The sequence below is a fragment of the Stegostoma tigrinum genome, chromosome 5 (genome assembly GCF_030684315.1).
Source record: "Stegostoma tigrinum isolate sSteTig4 chromosome 5, sSteTig4.hap1, whole genome shotgun sequence".
Classification (NCBI taxonomy): domain Eukaryota; kingdom Metazoa; phylum Chordata; class Chondrichthyes; order Orectolobiformes; family Stegostomatidae; genus Stegostoma; species Stegostoma tigrinum.
In genome coordinates, this window is record NC_081358.1 from 81,522,154 (window position 1) to 81,543,674 (window position 21,521).

The following is a 21,521-nucleotide window of genomic DNA, read 5'->3' on the forward strand; positions in this document are numbered from 1 at the left end:
CAGCTTTCCTGCTCCTCTGCTGCTTGGCCTGCTGTGTTCATCCAGCTCCACACCTTGTTATCTTAGTTTTCTGGCTCAGTAAAGAAGTTGTCCTTTACTATGTCTACTTAACATTGTAATGATACTGACCAAGGCTCACTGGTGGAACTCAGCCCTGAGTAAAAAGTCCTAGCATCAAAGTTGCAGTCCGGAAACTGAAACACAACATGTAGGCTGACTTTGAAGTACGGTACTGAGGAAATGCTGCAAAGTCAGAGGATTTCAGATGCGAGGTTACACTTCCACAATGAGGGTGGTTCATATGTGGAATGAATTGCCGGAGGACAGTTACAACAATTAAAAGACATTTGGACAGTTACCTAAATAGATAAGGTTTAGAGGGATATGGGCCAAATGCAGGCAAATGGGACTAGTTTAACTTGGGAAACTTGGTTGGTATGGATGAGTTAGACCGAAGGGTTTGTTTCTTTGCTGTATTACTCTGTCTCTAATGCTCCCTTTCCCATCTGAGGTGGATCAAAGATTCCATGGACGATTTGATTAAAAAGTGGAATTCTCTGAGTACCTTAGCCAATATTACTCCCTCAAGTAAAACTATTAACATAAACATCATCTGCTCAAATATTCCACTGATATTTGTGGAAGTTCATTGAGCTTAATTTGACTGCTTATGATTCCTTCCATTACAATGTCATTTAGGATGTGGGTTTGCTCGCTGAGCTGGAAGGTTCGTTTTCAGACGTTTCGTCACCATACTAGGTAACATCATCAATGAGACTCCGAGGAAGCGCTGGTGTTATGTCTCGCTTTCTATTTATCTGGTTAGGTTTCCTTGGGTTGGTGATGGCATTTCCTGTTCTCTTTCTCAGGGGATGGTAGATTGATTTGGAGCCAATGTGTTTGCTGATGGAGTTCCGGTTGGAATGCCATGCTTCTAGGAATTCTCGTGCGTGTCTCTGTTTGACTTGTCCTAGGATGGATGTGTTGTCCCAATCAAAGTGGTGGGATTTGATTGGGACAACACATCCATCCTAGGACAAGCCAAACAGAGACACGCATGAGAATTCCTAGAAGCATGGCATTCCAACCAGAACTCTATCAACAAACACATTGATTTGGAGCCAATCTACCATCCCCTGAGAAAAAGAACAGGAAATGACATCACCAACCCAAGGAAACCTAACCAGATAAATAGAAAGCGGGACATAACACCAGCGCTTCGTCGGAGGCTCACTGATGATGTTACCTAGTATGGTGACGAAACGTCTGAAAACGAACCTTCCAGCTCAGCGAGCAAACTCACATCCAGAACCTCAGCCTGAGCTACAAATCTTCTCAAAACTCGCTAACAATGTCATTTAATTCTGAATGTACTTCATTGGCATTTGACAACACCAAGGGCACTAAATTGATGTAAGCTTGTTGTTCCTTTCCAATCCTGTGGCTTTTCTTCATCTCAACTATATAGTCACTTGCTGCAAGAGCTCCATCTGCTGGCACTTTTGGTTTACTGTTAATATGACACAAAAGCCAGCGTGTTAAAGTTCCATGCAGTGGCTCAGGAAATGTACAGCCTGTGAAGAAACTGTCCCCCACCACCCAAGACATTCCTCATGCAATCAAGAAATAAATATACAAATTCAGATAAGATTCAACAAAACCTGTTTTATACGTCACTTGTTGTGAACAACTTGCTGATATTGGTAATGAGCAATGGTTAAGGGACAATGCAGTGGCTGTAAAATAACAAAATCCAACCTTAGGTTTGAAATTGAGTAGAGTGAATCACAAACCAAAGTTCTAAATTATAAATGAGGCAGAAATTGACATATAGGGCATTGATTAGCTCTGTTGGCTGGGTGGCTGGATTGTGATAAAGTGACACCAACAGTGTGGATTCAATTCCTGCATCCACTAAGGTCACCGTGAAGGATTCTCCACCTCAACCTTTCCCCTCACCCATGGTGATCCATCATGTTGAACAATCACCAGTTGTCTCTCTTTGATGAGACAGCAGCCGTATAGTCTGTTGAGACAGTGGTGACTTTTTCTTGGACTGAATTACTAATAGATACATGAAGTAGCTTCATTTACAAAAATGTATTTCGTAGAGTACAAGACCTGATATACTCCTCAAGGGCAAGATGTGTTCAAGTCAGAAGTCACATGACAACAGGTTTATTTGAAATCACAGGCTTTTGGAGTGCGGCCCCCACTTCAAGTGAAGTCTGTTACCATTGGAAGTGAGAGGGGAGTGTGTAAGGAAAAGGAAGGGCTGGTATCAGGGTAAGGAACAGTAGAGATCCCACAGATTGGGAGTGATCTGAAGAGCAATAAAGAGATGCAGTGAAAGTGTTAAAAGCTCTAGAAGGGGAATGTAAGAAGATTTACGTGCTACCAAGAAGGAGAACACTAAGGGATATTACAAATACATTGAGAAAAAGCACAGCTAAGGTAAACATGATCTCTCAGTGACAGGGAATGACAAACTTACCAAATAAGCTAAGCAGAGACAGGCACGGGAATTCCTAGAAGCCTGGTACTCCACGAAGAAAGCCATCAATAAATACATAGAACATGACCCCATATATTCTCCACTATGGAGGAAAACCGGAAGTGAGGCAATCCATCTCAACGGACTCCAGAGTTTAAAAAGCAGGCAGGAAAACACACCAATGCTTCATCGGAGGCTACACTGAGAATGTTACCCAGCAGGGTAATGAAACGTCTGCAGTACAACAAACCAGCTTGGTGAGCCAACCAATCTCATTACCAAATACATTTGAGAATAAAAGTAAAATAACAAAGACAAAAAAACTAAAATCTGATCAAAGAGTAGAATCAACTAGATTCAAGTAAGAAAATAAATGGTGATGGATGAGCTAGCATTAGTAAGCATTGACATATCTCTAGGATCTGATGGCTTCCTGATTTAAATAAAGCAGTTGAGGAAACTTTTGATACATCTGCAATGGTCTTCCAAAACACACTCCTTGCAGAAATTGTCCCCTTAGATTGGAAAACTGGCAGTGCCACCACTATTTAAGAAGGGCAAAAGAGAGAATCTCAAAAATTACAGATTATAAGGGAAGTTGCCAAAATCTGTGAGTAGTCATAGAATCACTTGAGTATTTGGACAAATATGAGCTGATCAGATTAAGCCAGTGTCCCTTTGAAATGGTTATGTTGTGTCTATTGAATCTAGTTGAATTATTTGAGGAGGTAATGTGGTAAATAAGGGAGTATTGGCAGAGATTATTTCTGTGGCTTGGAAACAATAAGAATTGCAGATGCTGCAAGCTAGAGTCAATAAATGTGGAGCTGGAAAAGCACAGCACGTCAGACGGCATCCAAGGAGCAGGAAGTCAATGTTTTGGGCTGAAACCCTTTCTCAGGACCTGTGGATTTTCAGAAGATATTCTGCCAGATTTCACCTATTAAAGCATTGAAACAATGAGAGCACACAGAATTAGTAGCAACCCTATTCACTCACTTAGGGTTTTGTTTGGCGGCATGAGATCAAGAGTAGGGATTATGGTGCATTTTACTTGTGATGTTCCCCACATCACAAGTAAACCATTTAGTGAAGAACCCATTCTTCATCAGATGGGTGTAACCCATTTGATGAAGAACTTCAGTGTAGAATATCCAAGTTTGTGATAGCATTAGGATGGGTGGCACATAAGTTTAATAAAGCCCAACAGGGAACAGACAGTTCTGGATTTGGTGGTGTATAATGAGGTAGGCTTGTTTAGGGAATTTAAGGTGAAGCAACCCCTAGGAGGCAGTGACCACAATTTGAGAGGGAGAAGCTAGAATTAGATATAACAATGTTACAATTGAATAAAAGCAACTACAAAGACATGAAGGAGGAGCTGGCCTGAATTGATTGGAAGAGGAACACGGAACGGGGAAGATGATTAAGCAGCAGTGACAAGAGTTCCTGGAGGTAATTTGGAAGGCACAGCAGAAATTTGTCGCGAGGAAGAAGAAACATACTGAGGGATATGAGGCAACTACGGCTAACAAGACAAGTCAGGGACAGCGTAAAAGCAAATGAAAAGGCATACAGTGTGGTGCGGATTAATGGGAAGTCAGAAGATTGAGAAACCTTTAAAAACCAGCAGAGGACAACTGAAAAGCAATGAGGTGGAGAAGTTGAAATATGAGGGTAAGCTAGCTCGTAATACAGAAGAAGATTGTAAACTTTTTTTTTCCTGAAGTATCAATGGTAAGAGAGAGGCAAGTGTGAACATTGGATGGCCGAAAATTGAGGCTAGAGAAATAATAATGTGGAACAAAGAAATGGCAGAGGAACTGAATAGGTACTTTGCATTTTTTTTCACAGTGGAAGACACCACAACTTTAAGAGAGTCAGGGACAGAAATGAGTGTAGTGGCCATCACTATAGAGAAGGTGCTGGGGAAGCTGAAAGGTCTGAAGGTGATTAAATCACTCAGACTGGACATATGATATCCCAGAGTTCTGAAGGAGACAGCTGAGGAGATTATCGAGGCATTCATGGTGATCTTTCAGGAGTCACAGGCGTCAGGGTGGGCCCCAGAAGTTTAGAAAATGGCTAATGTAACACCTCTGTTTAAGAAGGGACAGAGGCAGAAAACAGGAAATTGCAGGCCCATTAGCCTGACCTCAATCATTGATAAGATTTTAGAGTATTATTAAGGATGAGATTGCAGACTACTTGACACTGCATGGTAAAGTAGGGAAAAATGAGCATGGCTTCAACAAGGGAGGGCATGCCAGAAAAATCTGTTAGAATTCTTTGAAGTGGTAATGAAAAAATTAGATAAAGCAGAGCCAGTGGATGAGATCTGTTTTGGTTTCCAGAAGATCTTTGACAAGATAGCACATAAGAGACTGCTAAATAAGATGAGACCATGGTTTCAGGGGCAAGATACTGCTGTAGATGCAGGATTGGCTGATTGACAGAAGCTGAAGTATAGAGGTAAAGGAGCCTTTTTCAGGATGGCAACCAGTGACAGTGGTATTCTGCTGGAGTCAATGTTGGGACCACAAAAATTCACGTTATACATTAACCAAGTGGACAAAGAAGTTGACAGCATTGCACCTGGGTTTGCACATGACATAAAGGTGGAGAGGCATGTGTTGAGGAGGTGGGGAAGCTGTAGAAAGATTTGGATAGGCTAGGAAAGTGGGAAAAGAAATGGCAAATGGACTTCGGCAGAAAGAATACGGGCATAGACTATTTTCTAAACAAGGAAAGGCTTTGGAAATCTAAAGCACAAAGGCACTTTCATATGTAGTTTCAGTTAACAGTCAGGAAGGCAAATGCATTTTAGCATTTGTTTCAACAAGGCTACAATACAAGAGCAGGGATGTAGTACTCAGGTTGTAGAAGGCTCTGGAAAGACTCCATTTGGAATGTTGTGAGCAATTTTGAGCCCCACATCTAAGGAAAGACGTGGTGGCCTTGGAGGATATCGAGAGGAGGTTCACAAGAACGATCCTGGGAATGAAGTGCTTGTCATATAAGGAGCAGTTAAGAACTCTCTGCCTATAATCACTGGAGTTTAGAAAGATGATGGGAAATTGATTGAAACCTACAGAATTCTGAGAGGCCTGGATGAGGAGGACATTGGAGAAGACGTTTCCACTAGTAGGAGAAACTAGGACCTGAGGGCACAGACTCAGCATGAAGGGATCTGAAGTTTTTCTGATGAAGGGTCTAGGCCCGAAACGTGAGCTTTTGTGCTCCTAAGATGCTGCTTGGCCTGCTGTGTTCATCCAGCCCCACACTTTGTTATTATGAAGGGATAACACTTTAGAACCAAGATGAGGAGGAATTCCTTCAGCCAGGGGAGTGAATCTGTGGAACTCATTGCCTTAGAAGGCTGTGGAAGCCAAGTCATTGAGTGTATTTAAGACAGAGATAGATAGATTTTTGATTGATAAGGTGATCAAAGATTCTGGGGGGAAGGCAGGAGAATGGGATTGAGAAACAAGTCAACCATGATTGAATGGCGAAGCAGAATCAGTGGCCCACATGTCCTAATTCTGCTCTGATATCATATGGCCCGATGCAGAATGGGAGGGGAAAGTTGCAAAGAGGGATTAGTGGATGAAATGAATGAACTAAGCAGTGGCAAGTGGAGTTCAACACGAGAAAGTGGGAGATTTAAACATGAAAAAGATTGAGAAAAATGAGAAGCTAGGAAAAGAGAAGAGACTTAGGAGTTTAAATACAGAAATCACTAAATGTTGGTGGACTTGAGCAAAAATAATCAGCATTGACAATGCTGATTAATATGAACCAGATTGGGTAATCTGAGTAGTTTGACAGATTAAGCCTTGAGCACAGAGATTAATGGAAGATTTCATTGAGATATTTAAGATGATTAAAGGGCTTGATGGGCTAGATAAATGCCCTCTGGTGGTGGAATGCAGAACAAAGGGGATTAACAGAAGGCCTAGATCTCTCAGGACTGATGTCAGAAATGATTCTGTACACAAAAGGGAGTGGAAGTTTGGAACTCACCTCCATAAACTTGCTGCAACCAGACAAGATGAAAATTTCCAAACTGAGATTGGGAGAGTATTATTTTAGGTAACAGTATGAAGGGCTAACAGACCGAAATGACCAGTTGGAGTAAATATCCAAACGATTGTGAACTAATTGGAAGGCAGATTAACCTATTCTGGTTTCTATCCTCCAGTTAAATAATAACAGAATGGAAATCTGTATTTACAATGAATGTTTTGTCAAAGGTAATTGAGACCATAAAAATTTACTCTACGGCAATGTCTTTAATGCTACTATCATTTACAAAACACGTCAAAAGAGGCTTCACATGGAACTTGCTGCAACAGATATGCTTGAATTTTGGCATCATAACTGATTTGTTATGATCTTATCAACCGTATTTGAATCAAATCACTGGAAAGCAGTACCAATATAAAATAGGAAGTACAATTAAAACAATTTGATATCTAGATAAAACAGCTTGACATCTAAGTAAAAGGTGAATCTCTGCACACAAAAGTGTACTTTCACCAATTCTCACTGTAAACTTTTGACTGATCATTTAATCATTGTAACCAAACTTATGTCCTGTATTTATTTGCATTTATGAGTGCATCAAAAGACCATGTTCTGAATAGGTTGCCTTAATCTGCCTTTGTATCTGTCTGTGCCCAACAATAATATGGGAGCAGATTCAAATGGAAACGAATTAGTGAAATGAAAACTGAGTTTGCTCATACTTGAGCCTCTGAGAGTCGATCTTTCACTAGCCTTCTTGGGCAGGCAGTGAAGCCAACATCCAAAGTGGTCATTGGGGTAAGAATGCAATTTTAACATGCTTTCCATTCAGGGCAACATTGTCCTCAAATAAAATAAAGAACTGCAGGGGATCTGAAATGAAAATAGAAATTGCTGGAGAAATTCAGCAATTCTGGAAATTTCTGTGCAGAGAAAGTAGAGATAATGTTTTGGGTCTGATGATCCTTGTTCAGAACTCCCAAACATTCCTGCTGGGCTACCCCTACAGTGTAGCAAATAGAGAGAGGAAGGGACACAAACATTGTTCATTCCTTTTACTTTGCCTGTGTGTTCAGAAGAGATTACTCCAGTAGAATCCATACTGAAAGCCAATGTCTCCATTGGTGTGGACACACTCCCTATCCTCCATTTGACAGACTCCTGCCACTTCTCTAAACCCCACCCAACACCCCATGAAATCAATCCCATTGGTCTGCTGCTAATTTTTTGTCTAAGTTGCCTGACAGGATTTAAATGAAGTTTAAGCATTATAATTGTCCAGGGAACATTTCTGGAGCGGGGCTGCGTTTCAAATTCAAATTTAAACCTTTGGGAGCGATTTCCAGACTTACACTACCTTTTGTGTACAGAATTATTTCTGACATCAGCCCTGAGGTCTAGTCTTTGTGTGAAGCTGCAATGAAATTGATGTGGAATTAAGTCACATGTTATATTTTCTAATTCTCACCAATGGAACTAATTCCTTTCTGAGATACATGTTCTGGAGTTTATTTCTCAGATCTCATTAATGCTGCCAAGCAAGAGACACATTGTTATATCAGTACACAGACGTACTGCTCTAGTGAATGATGTGGCTTCCTGGAAACTTAGATATACGTGTCTATTACAACATAGTTCTTAATTCTTTTTAATCCAGTCAATGTAATAATCCTTTTTTTAAGAAAAAGCCCATAATATTTCAGTTCCTTTCATTAACCTTTCAAAAATATTATATCTGAAGTAAAGGTTATTTTGTATTTAAATTAAAATCTTAAAAGTGTTTTATACTTTATTTTCACATTAGCCATGGAATCACTTAGATGGTGGGTTATGGATGTTTTCATCTTTGAATTTGGTGGTAAGTGTTCTAAATAATGAGTCAACACTGTAAGATATCAGAGGGAGAAAAACACCAGAATGGGATCAAATATGTGAGAAGGAATACATCCCAACACATCTCATGGAGGGCTGTTGGCAAATTCTGATCTACAAAGCACAGATTCATGTTCTTTAATCAAGTTTCAGAGTTTATCAAGTACCACACTGATGTGGGCCATCAACAAGGCACAAGTTATGGATGTAATGCAGGACTCGCCATTTGGTCAGATGAGTGGATTCCCAACAACCATCAAGAAGCTTAACACCATCCAGGAGGAGACACTCCATTCACCAACAATGCATAGGCAGCAGCAGTGTTACCATCCAGCTGCAGCAATTCACCAAACTTCCTTCCAAACCTGTGACCTCATCACTTAGAAGGACAAGGATAGTAGATACATGGGAACACCATCGCTATCTGCAAGCGTATCTCCAAGTCGACACACCATCCTGACTTGGAATGATATTGCTGTTCCTTCACATGTTGGGTCTAAATCATGGAACTGCATTACTAAAAGCACAGTGGGTCTATCCCCAGTGCACCGCATTGGTTCAAGAAGGGAGCTCATGACCAGCAAAAGGGCAATTAGGGAAGGCTGGCCGAGTAATTGGCACCTACATCCAGGAAATGAACAAAGAAAATGGAAGTTGATATATAGCTAGAGCTAGTTCTAATATTTCCTGCTTTCAAACTCTGTATAGACATTTTTCTTTTCTTCCTGTGTTTTGATGACCACCATCTGTTTTCTCCCCCCTCAGGATTTGAGCTAATGACTTCTTGTAGCTCTATTTTTAACCTAAAGACTCATGCCGTGCCATAACTGGTAGTAATCTGAGGTAATAAAATGTGAGGCTGGATGAACACAGCAGGCCAAACAGCATCTCAGGAGCACAAAAGCTGACGTTTTGGGCCTAGACCCTTCTAAGGTGATGGTTTTTGATCTGTTGATCTCTGAATTACAGTCCCAGAATTTCCTGCTGTGCCATCCTATGCAGGATTCTTGCAGCACAGTGGTAATGTTGCTCCCTCTGAGGCAGGAGGCCTAGGTTCGAGTCCCACCTGCTCTAGAAGTGTGTAAAAGCAAGTAATAACAGGTTGATTAGAGTTTTTTATTTTATAATTTGTGATGTCCAATATTATTGGATAAAGTTCAGTTCATAGACTCTTTATGTTCCACAGGTATACCCTTCTGCAAATCTGCAGTTTCACACTCACCTTGTCCTTTATTTTCTGCCAAGTCTTATCTCTCTTTATTAATTTTTGTGAAGTGTAATGTTAACAGACTATTTCATTAAAAAAAACAATAATTGAAACAGACCATAATACATTAGTGCACATACTGTATAATTAATTTTATTGCTTTCACTATTCTGTCTTTCATAAATGTAAAATGTATTACTATCTGCAACCCCTGCTTCCAATGTATGACTGTAAATAACTTACTATTGTCCACAGGAACAGGTGCAAAAGACATATTACCTCTGTGATTAAGGCAATTATTTTGTTTTCTTTCAAGAATTGCAACTCCCTTTTAATCTTTCATTTCAATGGTACTTTACTTGGGGATGGTTTCTTCCTTGGATCAATCATGACTTAAAAGTACTGAGATATATCAGGACCTGATCTTTCTTGCCTCTATGCAGAGGGTGCTTTTCAATGAGAAAGCTACCTTCAATCATTAGAAATACGTCCTTCATCTCATGGTTTACTGAGATCAACTGCTGATCTTCTTGAGCTCAGGATAGTAGGACTGTCCATATCAGTGATTTAGAAAATGTGGTTAACATATTGTTCTTTGTGTCTCTCTGTCATATGGAGACTCTTTCGAAGTTGATGCTCCATTCCATTAAATTCCATGAGTTTTCTGTTGCTTAGTGTCACGGCATCTTACTTTGTGTACACTTTCTTTCAAATTCTCAGAAATGTTTTCTTTTATCACCTAAGAAGTATAATGTTACTCAATGTCCTGGCATCAAGCTTCCACTTCAGATTTCTGGTTGCAAGCTCATTTCTCACCACCTTCCTGAACTGAATGGCTGAACAAATTTATTTCTTTGAACTCTTGCAACTGTTGTTTCCTTAAACTCATTGGTTCATCTTCCATCATCTGAATATTTAGGCTTCTTTTTCTCAGTCACCCTATCCCTTTGCTTTTCCCTTTTCCTTTGTTCTATCCATCTTTTCTCAGTGAATAGGCATTCTACAACCTCCGCAGTTTGATCCATACATGGCATATATTCATCTGCTTGTGCCTCACATGGTTTTCAACAGCTCATGCACATTTTTGTGTCTGGTTTGCATTCTTTTATTGCTACTTCACTGCATCAACCCTACTTCCTTTCCCTTCAACTGAAGACTAGCCATTTAAGTAGGCAGCAGCTTTGTCTGTCTAATGTGCTCTGCCAGTGTCAACAGTCTATGATGTTATGAGCTTATGCTTTTCTGTCAGACTTGTTTGTACATCAGGGTTTGCAGAGCCTTAATGTCAGAGCCCGAGACATCTGGTAGACCTCTGTTTCTCTGAATTTTTGCTTGTAGCTACGTTTCTCAACCTTGTTAAGAAAAATTAATGGCAGACTCCATTGTTACCTTCATATATGTGGATGTGATAGGTTGATGTTATATGGAGATTTGTCTTGAACATCTCAAAAAAATGTCTTCACTTATCTCCCAGCTGTTCCTCTCGTCACCGCAAACTGATGTAGCTGATCCTTTCTTCTTTGTTAATGCTGTTCAGAGAACTACTGAACATCAATCTATGCGTTTTAAACTTTTGAAGCATTTGTACGATGTCAACAGTCTCTCAATTCATGGCCCGTGACAGCACAAATGTCATACTTCAGCCAGAGCCCCACAGCAATCCAAAATCCTACTTGTGAAGTCCTGGCGATCTCTAAGCCAGCTGAAAATGCAAGTCACTGATGCAGAATGACACAGCTGAGACCCTAAGAAATCTGGCTGAGATCCTCATACCAGGTACTTGTGATGCCACAAAACCAGATTCTCACTACTCCCAATATGCTCATTCAGTACATGAAACATCATAAGTACGAGCAATAACAATATGTGTGAGATTTATGTTACTTTCGGTTTTGTTAAATATGGATGTAAAATAATTATTGATTTATTGCAGTGATGTTTTATAACATTAGAATATTTCAATTAAAACTACAACAAAATACTCTGAATCTTTATAATATGAAAATGTCTATTATTGTCTCAGGTATGAATTTAATAACTTGATCACAATATTTAATAACAAATTTAACGAATTATTTGTTGCTGTTAATTTTGATAAGTTGCTGTAAAGTGGGACAGGTGATTTGCAAGCTCATTTGTAGTTTATGGACAAAACATCAGCTGTTTGTTTTAAAGTATGCAGATTTGCGTTCAATAACATACAAATAGTTTATTTTGCTGAACAAACACATTGAGGGTGTGGACTTGTGAATACTTACTTGTAAATTTCCCAGATGGAGATTAACGCTACAGGAATACAAATTTAAAACTTTCAGCTGCAAACTTGCATTTGCCTGTTCACAAAACCATGAACTTCTGTGTGAAGCCACTATTAGGAAGTGTTGACAATGTATTCCATTGTAACTTAATAGATATGGACTTTTAAAGTGAGACTAAGTCAAATGAAACCTAACACTAATGGCAGTAAAATGACAAAGTAATTTTAGAAAAGAACAACCCGGATAAAAAGATATTGATGAGATTCTTGAGAATGTTTAGGTTTTCTGAAGTGCATTTAAATTCAGATTTTAAGAGGAATGGACATTCTTTAATTCTTTAAGTAGTCAGATTTTTCTGACTCAGAGTCTGAACTTTACCAGCTGGCTCACGAGTCTCAGTCAGAGATGGTAAGAACTGCCGATGCTGGAGTCTGAGATAACACAGTGTGGAGCTGGAGGAACACAGCAGGCCAGGCAGCGTCAGAGGAGCAGGAAAACTGATGTTTCGGGTCAGGACCCTTCTTTCTGAAGGAGGGTCCTGACCTGAAACGTCAGCTTTCCTGCTCCTCTGATGCTGCCTGGCCTGCTGTGTTCATCCTGCTCCACACTGTGTTATCACAAGTCTCAGTGTTTTGAACAAATATTAAAGTTGTACTTATATATAAGCACTACTAGAAAGATTGTCCTACTGCACTTCCAAAGAGAATGTTCCTGACCAGAACATAATGAGTAATTATGAGGTTATATTTCATGATTTTGTGCTATTAAATTAGTACACAGTTGGACTACTCAAGGTACTCTAAGCCTTTTTTGTGGTGGGGGCTAGTAGCTGGCTGTGTTTTTTGGGGTGTGAGGTGTTGTGGGTGGTTGGGGCGACATGATGTCTTCCCTGAGTTACACAGGGCATCCATAGAAATACAGGCACCTGACTTTAGGAAGCCTGCTCCCCCACGAAAAATCCTGGAAAATCTGTTGGGACTAATGTCAACAGTTCCCAGTGGGCCAAATTTCAGGGATCACAAGCTCGCGGGTATATAGCTCCTTATAACAAAATTATACATTAATGTCATCATAATTTAAGTGTTTCATTTCCAGTTTACAAAGGAAAGAATAATTTAAATAATTATTTTCTCCCCAGGGCATTTCGTAACTTTTGGACCTCCAGGAATCGCAGGTATGTTTGCATCATAGATAACTAATTGTACAGTTTATAGACTTTAAGTCAGGAATTCGCCTAAAAAAATCATTTTCTATATCTGTTACACATTCACTGAGAAGCTCATTAGTAACATTTTAACAGTGTCTGTGACTTTACTGTGAATTTGAAAAGTATTCAACTTTTATGTCAGATTAGGATTTAGTTAAGGTGCTTCTACGTTGTGCTCTCATGATCAGAAAAACTTATCAATGATTCTGACCTAGCTCTGCAAATTTGTTCCAGTGGCAGAATCATTAAAAAAAACATAGAATGAGATATTCAAAATGCAAGAATTATTGTCAGGCCAAACATCAGCTGCACAACTGTATAGTGTTTTTCTCGATTTTATTAAAGCCATTTTTAGAATGCAGAGATGTCTGGTGCACTGTTACTCTGTACAGCAGAATTCTGGTATTTCACTTTGTATAGTATTTGATAAACACTATTTCTGAAATATTTTTCCGGTGTTTATACACCTGACAAAGCCATTCCTCTTCTTTTACAGAAAATAAAGCTGCTCGAAAGCATGTCTCCTTTTCCGTTGGTCTAACCAGAAAACCTTTCATTGGTAATGCAGGGATAATCCGATTCAACAAAGTTTTAGTTAATGATGGGAACCATTACGATGCAAATACAGGTAATAGGTCTTTCATAACTTTTTTCTGTTTGTGACCTTGCTCAGAGTGTCTTTTTATTGGGTCCTTTTATACTTAGGGCTCTACGGCCCATATTCTCTCCACAATTGACAGATATCCTCCCTGTGATGAAAATACTGGAAGTGCCTGAGAATCAGAAATGCCATCATGTCAATTCAAATTTCACAGGGATTGGCTCTATGGTAGCTCAGGTTTCATATGTGTGAGTGATTCTCGGCAACAGACTGCCATTTAACTGAGGACCTGACTCCACTTGCAGTCCATTTAGTAATCCTGTTGTGTGGAACCCAGAATGCATAGAACATGCCAGCTGAAGAACACATCTATTATCAGTATATTTCTTTTGAATGTTTCGCTCTTTGCAGAGCTGAAGTGGGGTGGGGGATGGAGGTGAGGTTGGGGCGGTCGTGGTGATGATGATGGTTGCTATATCAGGTATCCTTCCAGGTTGTTAATTATGGAATGGAAGTGCTTTCCTCAATAGAGTAAATCTATTATACAGAACTTTACGTATAAAACTTTATATTTTCTCTTGTGTGCATTAGTGGTAGTGGATAACAGTTGAGTTGACATGATAGATAAAATGGGGCAGAGGTCAGTGAAAGTATGGGTAGTGATCAGTTGGCACAGGCGTTTGAGGGACAATGGAAAATGAGTAGAGGGTGGCATAGATGGTATGAGGGACCATGGGACAATATGGGCGAGCATGATGGGGCATGATGCATGTGTTAAGGGTGAGGGTAAGTAAGCGGAGTGTAATGAGTGAGGTAACAGGAACATTTTTTTATTCTTTCCATTTTTAGACACTGCCTGTCTCTGGGCTCCAGCACTATCGATCCAGGTCACCTCAGAACCCAACAGTTTTTCCTGGGTCGTTTGGTCTAATTTCTGGTCACAGCCTACCAACTGCAGAATGGCACATTTATTTTTAATATTTATTTTCTGTGTATTAACTAATCCCCAATCTGTAATGGTGTGTTACTCCCAATCCTGTGGGCTTTAATTTTATTTACTAACTTACTCTGTGGGACTTCATCAAAGTCCTTCTGAAAATCAAAATACATCCCAACCACTGGTTTCTCCTTATTTACTCTGCTCATAACATCTTGAAAAAAGTCTATCAAATTTATTAAACGTGATTTCCCCTTTCTAAATCCATGTTAATGCTACCCAATCAGAATTATATTCTAAATATCCAGTAATAACATTTTAATAGTTTCTCTAAAATTGACAGAATAAAAAGTTCTGTACTTCTGTATTCTGTCCCTCTATTCTTAAACAGTGAGGTTACATTTACAACCTTCCAAAATGCAGGCACCATTGCACAATTATCATTTTGAAAGATAATCACCAAAGCATCCACTGTGTCTTGTATGGAGGTCATCAGTTTATCACATGCTTTAAATGCCTTATCAAATCAAAACCCCTGGCAACATTACATATCTGTAGAGATTGGGCCTTCTTGTGTCTGTTGTGGGTCATAGATGAATAACGATAAACTCCGTCACAATGTGAAGCAAATTAATGACTATGACTGTGCACAGACAAGGGTATTCAATAAGGACAAAATCAGCTTGCAATTGCATTAACAAAAACACAGTTTCAGGCTGATACAAATAGAAGATACATTGGAATAGACCTTGACTTGGAGGTGTGTGTAAAAGTAGGAAATGCTTAAAAAATTTTGCAGATTGTGCAGATGCTGTGGAAGTAGAAAGAGTTAATATTTCAGGTCAGGACCTTCTGTCACGCTACAGGTTAGAAATTGAGAGGCAGTAAAAGGAGTGGATGAAGAGAACAGGGAAGTTTAGCTCCGCTGACTTGCATTGTTATTTTAGATTTCTAGCAATTGCATCATCTTGCTTTTTGTTCTTACGTAAGGCAGCCAGAGTTGACAGCTGTTTTATATCTCCTGGTTTTTCTTTCCTTGAAGCCAGTGAAAGAAATCACATCTGCCTTCACAATGGAGGAGGATATAGGTACAGAATTTGGGAAGATGGACTAAGGTTATTGAGCAGTTTGACATAGGGCAGTCAAGAGTCAACCACATGGCTGTGGGTCTGGAGTCACATGTAGTCCCGACCAGGTAAGGACGGCAGCTTCCTTCCCTAAAGGGCATTTGTGAACCAGATGGGGTTTTCCGACAATCAGCAATGGACTCACGGTCATCATTAGATTCTTAATTCCAAATATTGAATATTATTTCATTCAAATTTCACCATCTGCCATGGCAGGATTCAAAACTGGGTCCCCAGAACATTATCTGAGTCTCTAGATTAACAGACCAGCGATAATACCACTAGGCCATTGCCTCTCCTAAGGGAGGTATTGGAGGTTCGACAAGTTTAAAGATAGACAAATCTGCAGCTCCAGATGAGTTGTATCCCAGGCTGCTGTGGGAAATGAGGGAGAAAATGACAGGGGCTTTGACCCAAATTTTTATTTTCTCTTTAGCCACAGGGAAGTTGCCAGACGACTGGAAGACAGCTAATGTAGTTCCACTTTTCAAAAAGGGTGGTAGAAATAAAGCAAAGAATTCTGAACTATTGAACCTCATATCAGTGATAGAGGAAAGTGGATAAAATTTGGAAGGAAAGAATTTATCTCCGCGTGGAGAGACAAGGTTTGACCAGGGATAGTTAGTATGGCTTTGTCAGAGCAAGGTCATGCCGAATAAATTGAATTGAATTTTTTTGAGGTATAATCAAGTGTGTGGACGAATAGTAATCTATATAAATTGCAGCAAAGCCTGTGACAAAAGTCCCACAGGGAGACAGATAAAGAAGGTGAAACACTTGGGATCCAGGGTAACTTGGCAAGTTGAATCCAAAAGTGACTTTACAGTAGGAGACAGAGGGCAGTATAGAAGGCTGTTTGTTTGACTGGAGGGGAGTGTCCATTGCTGTGCCACTGGGATCAGGCTGAGGCCCTGATTGTTCATGGTAAATCAAAGATAAGGACACATGGTAGGAAGATGGTAAGTTTGCGGACATCACAAAGATTGGCCAAATAGTTCATAGTGAAGATATAAACAGATTCGTAAGATGGGAAGATCAGTGGCAGATGGAATTTAACCTGGTAAGTGTGAAGTAATGCACTTTGGAAGAAGTAACAAGACAAAGAACGACACAATGAATTGTAGGACACTAGCAAGTTCAGAGGAACAGAGATATCTTAGAGTGCTTGCCCACATATCCATGAAGACAACTGGACTGGTCAATAAGGTGGTTAAGAAAGCATATGGGACGTTCGCTTTTATCAGTCATGACATAGATTATAAGAGCAGGGAGGTTATGGTGGAGTTGTACAGAATTTTGTTTCAGCCACAGCTGGAGTATTTTGTTCAGTTCTGGTCACCGCATTGAAGGAAGGATGTGATTGTATTGGAGAAGGTTGAGGAGATTCACCAGAAAAGTTGCCTGGGATGGAGGAGTTTAGCTATGGAGAGAGGCCAAATTAAACTGGGTTGTTTTCTTCAAAGCCAAGAAGGCTGAAAGGGCCCTCACTGAGGTGTATAAGGCTATAAGGGGCATGGACAATGTGGACATGAAACAGCTGTTCCCTGAAGTTGAAGGCTCAATAACAAGGGGGCATCCTTATTAAAATAAAAGACACAGGTTTTGATGGGATTGGAGGGGAAAATTGTACCCAGAGAGTAGTGGAAATCTGGAATGCACTGAGATGGTAGTAGAGTCAGGAATGTAAATCCAGAGCATAGTTTACCTGACGGCCTGCAGTACTTTATACCCTAAGACCCTGTTAGTCAACACTTTAAATGCCATAACATTCAAATCAATGGGCTAATTGTTGGAATGTGGGACTACTACAGTGTTTAAGAGTAATTTTCGTTGTTGGCACAAAGTCAGTGGGCCCAAGGGCTTCATCTTTAACATATGACTACGTGACAGTTTTAAAATGATTAACTGCCAATTTTGATGATCACAAAATCAAGAGGTATTTAAATAGTAAGGAAAAATAATCACAGTTTAACAGTGATTCATGATTTTAACAGTATGCATGTTAAAAGATGATAGATTCATAGGAACATGCACTTGTCTTTATCTTTCTTTGTTGACTTTATTTTAGGTGTATTTACAGCTCCTTTTGAAGGACAGTATCTCATCACTGCAGTCCTTGCTCCTCAGAGAAATGAGCACATTGAAGCGATCCTGTCAGTCTCTAATCAAAGTATTATGCAGATGGATACTTCTGGCTATCGAATAGAACTGCTGGAATCTCAGAGACCCCTTATGGGAAGGCAGACTTGTGGAGGTGTTGGAATCTTCAATCTGATCCTGAATCTAAAAGCTAAAGATGAAGTCAGTGTCATAGTGATCGATGGTAAACTGGTCAACACGGATGACATGTACTCAACTTTCAGTGGGACTCTTTTGTATGAAACATCTACTCAGAGCTAGCCAAGTAGAACAAAAGGAGATGAAAATACACTGGTTGAGGCAAAGGGAGATTTGAAGAAGATGTAGATTTTCCTGAATTTCTGGGATTTATGGTCAAAGTACTTTTATAAAATACCAATTCAACTTCTTAAAACACACATTCCACAAGCTACAATTATGGATAAATTTGAATGTGTTTTGTTTAGACATAAACTAGTAATATCCTACATTGTTCTTTGAAAGAGATATATTTCCGCTAAGACAAATAAAGTCAATCCTTTTTAGTGGACTGTGATCACAAAGTTCTACTAACTCCTATCACTGGATTTATAAAACCTAAAAAGGTTTATTTTTTACTGTCTAGTTGTTGCTTTTCCAATTATTTCAACACTTCTCAATAGATCGTCAGTACAATACACAAGTATTTTGAGTAAAAGACTGAAGGAAGGCTAATTGTGACACTCATAATCTCAATAATGGTAAATCAATTTATGTTCTATAATCAGTATGTAAACAACAGTAGCTTTTAAAAAAATCATTGTTAATCTGGCTAGTTTTTTTTGAAGACTTGTGATGGATGGAATGGCTGGTTATAATTTAGCAAGTAGAATTGTTTTTCGCATTTGTCACTGAGCAGTGATTCAAAATCAAACACCCCAATTTGAGAAATGTCAAATTGTTAACCATATTACAGTTTAGATTTCAGAAAGTTTGCCTTAAATTGTAATCTAAATGCTGGTTTTTGTTGCGGTATTTATTTTGTTAGATACCAATGATCCATTACTCAGAATTTTGTAAATAATAGCTGTTTGGCACTAGGTAGATCAGAATGACATCAGATAAATTTGTAATGAAATAAAACGCCAACATAATTAGAGGTAGGAGAAAGAATTGATAGTGATAACTTACCGTGTTAAGACGTCCTGTACTTCATTTCCTTCTGCTAGATCCATGAATTTGCATTTAGCTGCAGAGGATCAGAGTGTGTAAGCAGCCACCTTAACCCCTGTTGGCTGACTCATTGCAAGTATCACAGATTATCTCCTTTGTGTAATTATCAAAGTTACAAGAGAACGCCAAGAAATGTAGCACAGGGTATATCTGTCATGGCTTCTTGCACACATGGTATGGTGGGGTAGCAGTTCACAAGCTACTAGAACAATTAATGTAGCAAGTACAGGGTGGGAGAGAGAATTTGTTGTTAACAGATGTAGAAAATAGGAAGGAAATATATCTAATCTACCAGTGGCTCCGATGAACTAATAAATTTGCTGAATAAAACAGTGGAAATGCTTGGAAAGATCAAATTTGTTTTTTTAATGAGCAATAGAATAAACAAAATCAGCTATGCTTTGTGATATGGGATATCCTAGGAGCTGGAAAATAATCTATGATTAATCAATTACATAGTAATGAACTCAAGATTGGGTTACCATGAGGTTCATTTTATGTATTCCACAGCCACTCTCAAATGAAATATTGAATACTTCGCAATGAATGTAGAGCGACGACTACTATCTATTTCATTACCATTTTTAGAAATTATTAATGTGGTTCTAGATTGTTCTGTATTGAAAATGAACATCAGCAGACACCAGTGTCATGAAAAAGTTAATCCCTCTCCCACAAAGAATGACATTAGATATTTAACTTGACCTGTTTAAGTTGATTCAACTACGAAACTAAAATAGTTTCAGTATAAATTATAAGGGCAACTCTCAATTGAACAAAAAAAAAACACATTTTTAAAACTGGATTTGTAGGTAGGACAATAAGCACTTATCATAGCTCGAAACTACGGTACTGTTTACAGCAGAAGTGAATGAAAAACTCATCTACATCATTCTTAAATAATTACAAATTTTTTTAAAACAACTTCTACTTTTGGACAATCTCCAGGTCAGAATTTGAAAAACGCATGTTGTTTACTCAAAGAGCTTTTTTTTCCCCCCCACAGTCTCAATATTAACCATCAGATCAAGTTCAGAGGGCTTCCTTTTTCAGGTAGTACTTAATTGAATGCAGGTGCACCTTGTTAGGACAGTAATTTTTAATGTAATCCATTTGTTCTCTTCATGGATACTGACTGATCAGCATCTTGGTTTCAGATTTCCAATCCTGTGAATGTTGGTTTTTGTTTAATTTTATCTATGAGTATAAATAATTTGAACATGAGATAACACTATAAACTACAAATATTTTACTGGAAATTAATTGGAATACCAATTGTTTAAAGTTTGGTTTTTGAACACTGTGTACCAGTAATCATAATCAAAACATCCAACATAGATTGAACTTTGGGCCCATAGAAAGCTACAAGCACATGCAACCTTGTACACAAATAGTAAAAAAAAAATAACTGTTAAAGTAATATCCCATTTTATTAACTCTAAATTTATAAAAATAATCTCTCTACTATGTATCATAAGTACCAGTGAACATAGGAGTATGACAAGTAAGACAAATTTTATAAAGTAAGTTTTCTAAAGGAAGAATCATGAAGTAATAATGTAAAAAGTTGGCCTTTTCTTTCCAACTGAACAAATGTTCACAAAAGTATTTAACAGTATTTGGAATTCCACGGAACTTAGATGTTTTAGATTGTCTTCTATCAAAAATCTCTGATCTGGTCCAGAGAATTCTTTAAAAGTTAGATTTCCGAGGCACCTGAACACAGCTTAGGTAAGACTTATTCAGATAAATATTTATTCTGCTATGTAAAACAAGTGAGCAAATCTAATATTATCTACACATAATTACCTTTTGTATTGTTATTGTTACAAATTTTCTACTTATATGTGTTATTTCTTGGTAATTAATAAAATAATTGAATTGTTTCAGTCTCAATCAGTACACTACTAACCGCAGACGCAAACGTTATGGCCTTGAATGATAAATCTAAGCAATTGACAAATCAATTCAAAACATGTCAATAGAAAAAATATTGGGGAGTTCATTAAGTACAGGATTCTAATAAAATTTAGCTCTTAAGGCAGTACAAAACACTACAGCACTGAAAGCAGATTTGCTTAGAAATGTTTGCGGTGAGGTTACCATGAAGGACTCTCTTCAAACTCTCTCCTTGGCTGAGACATGGGACCCTCAGGTTAATTGAATGAGAGAGCAGCCATACAGTCCTATGAGTTTGTAGTAAAAATAAACCAATACAGATAGTTTGGAGCCAGGCGATGAATGTGAGTTACTGACAAGGATGCAGCTAGACAAACAGCAGAATAAGCGACCCTTGGGTGGACACTATGACTGATGTATGCACTATGGGAAATAAGTGCATCTGGATACACAGTTGTAAATTGATCAGATTAGAAATCTTGGACCTAAGATGTATAAGAAATGAGAACTCCACTTTTTTTTCCCCCCACCAAAGTTTAGGCTAAGAATGTTTAAGAGTGATT

General features: G+C 38.7%; 1 protein-coding gene across 3 annotated transcripts in view; it reads left to right on the top strand.

Annotated features, from left to right (window-relative positions):
• emilin2b (elastin microfibril interfacer 2b) overlaps positions 1-20,944 on the top strand; it is a 67,291-nt gene extending 46,347 nt beyond the window's left edge. Inside the window, exons 6-8 of one of the 3 annotated variants that reach the window (XM_048529866.2) lie at positions 12,996-13,031; positions 13,561-13,692; positions 15,645-17,782. In XM_048529866.2, coding sequence (XP_048385823.1) covers positions 12,996-13,031; positions 13,561-13,692; positions 15,645-15,739 — 263 coding nt within the window. In that variant the 3' untranslated portion in view covers positions 15,740-17,782. The other 2 variants (XM_048529865.2, XM_048529864.2) reach the window with 2 other exon arrangements.
• Positions 20,945-21,521: the final 577 nt, after the last annotated feature.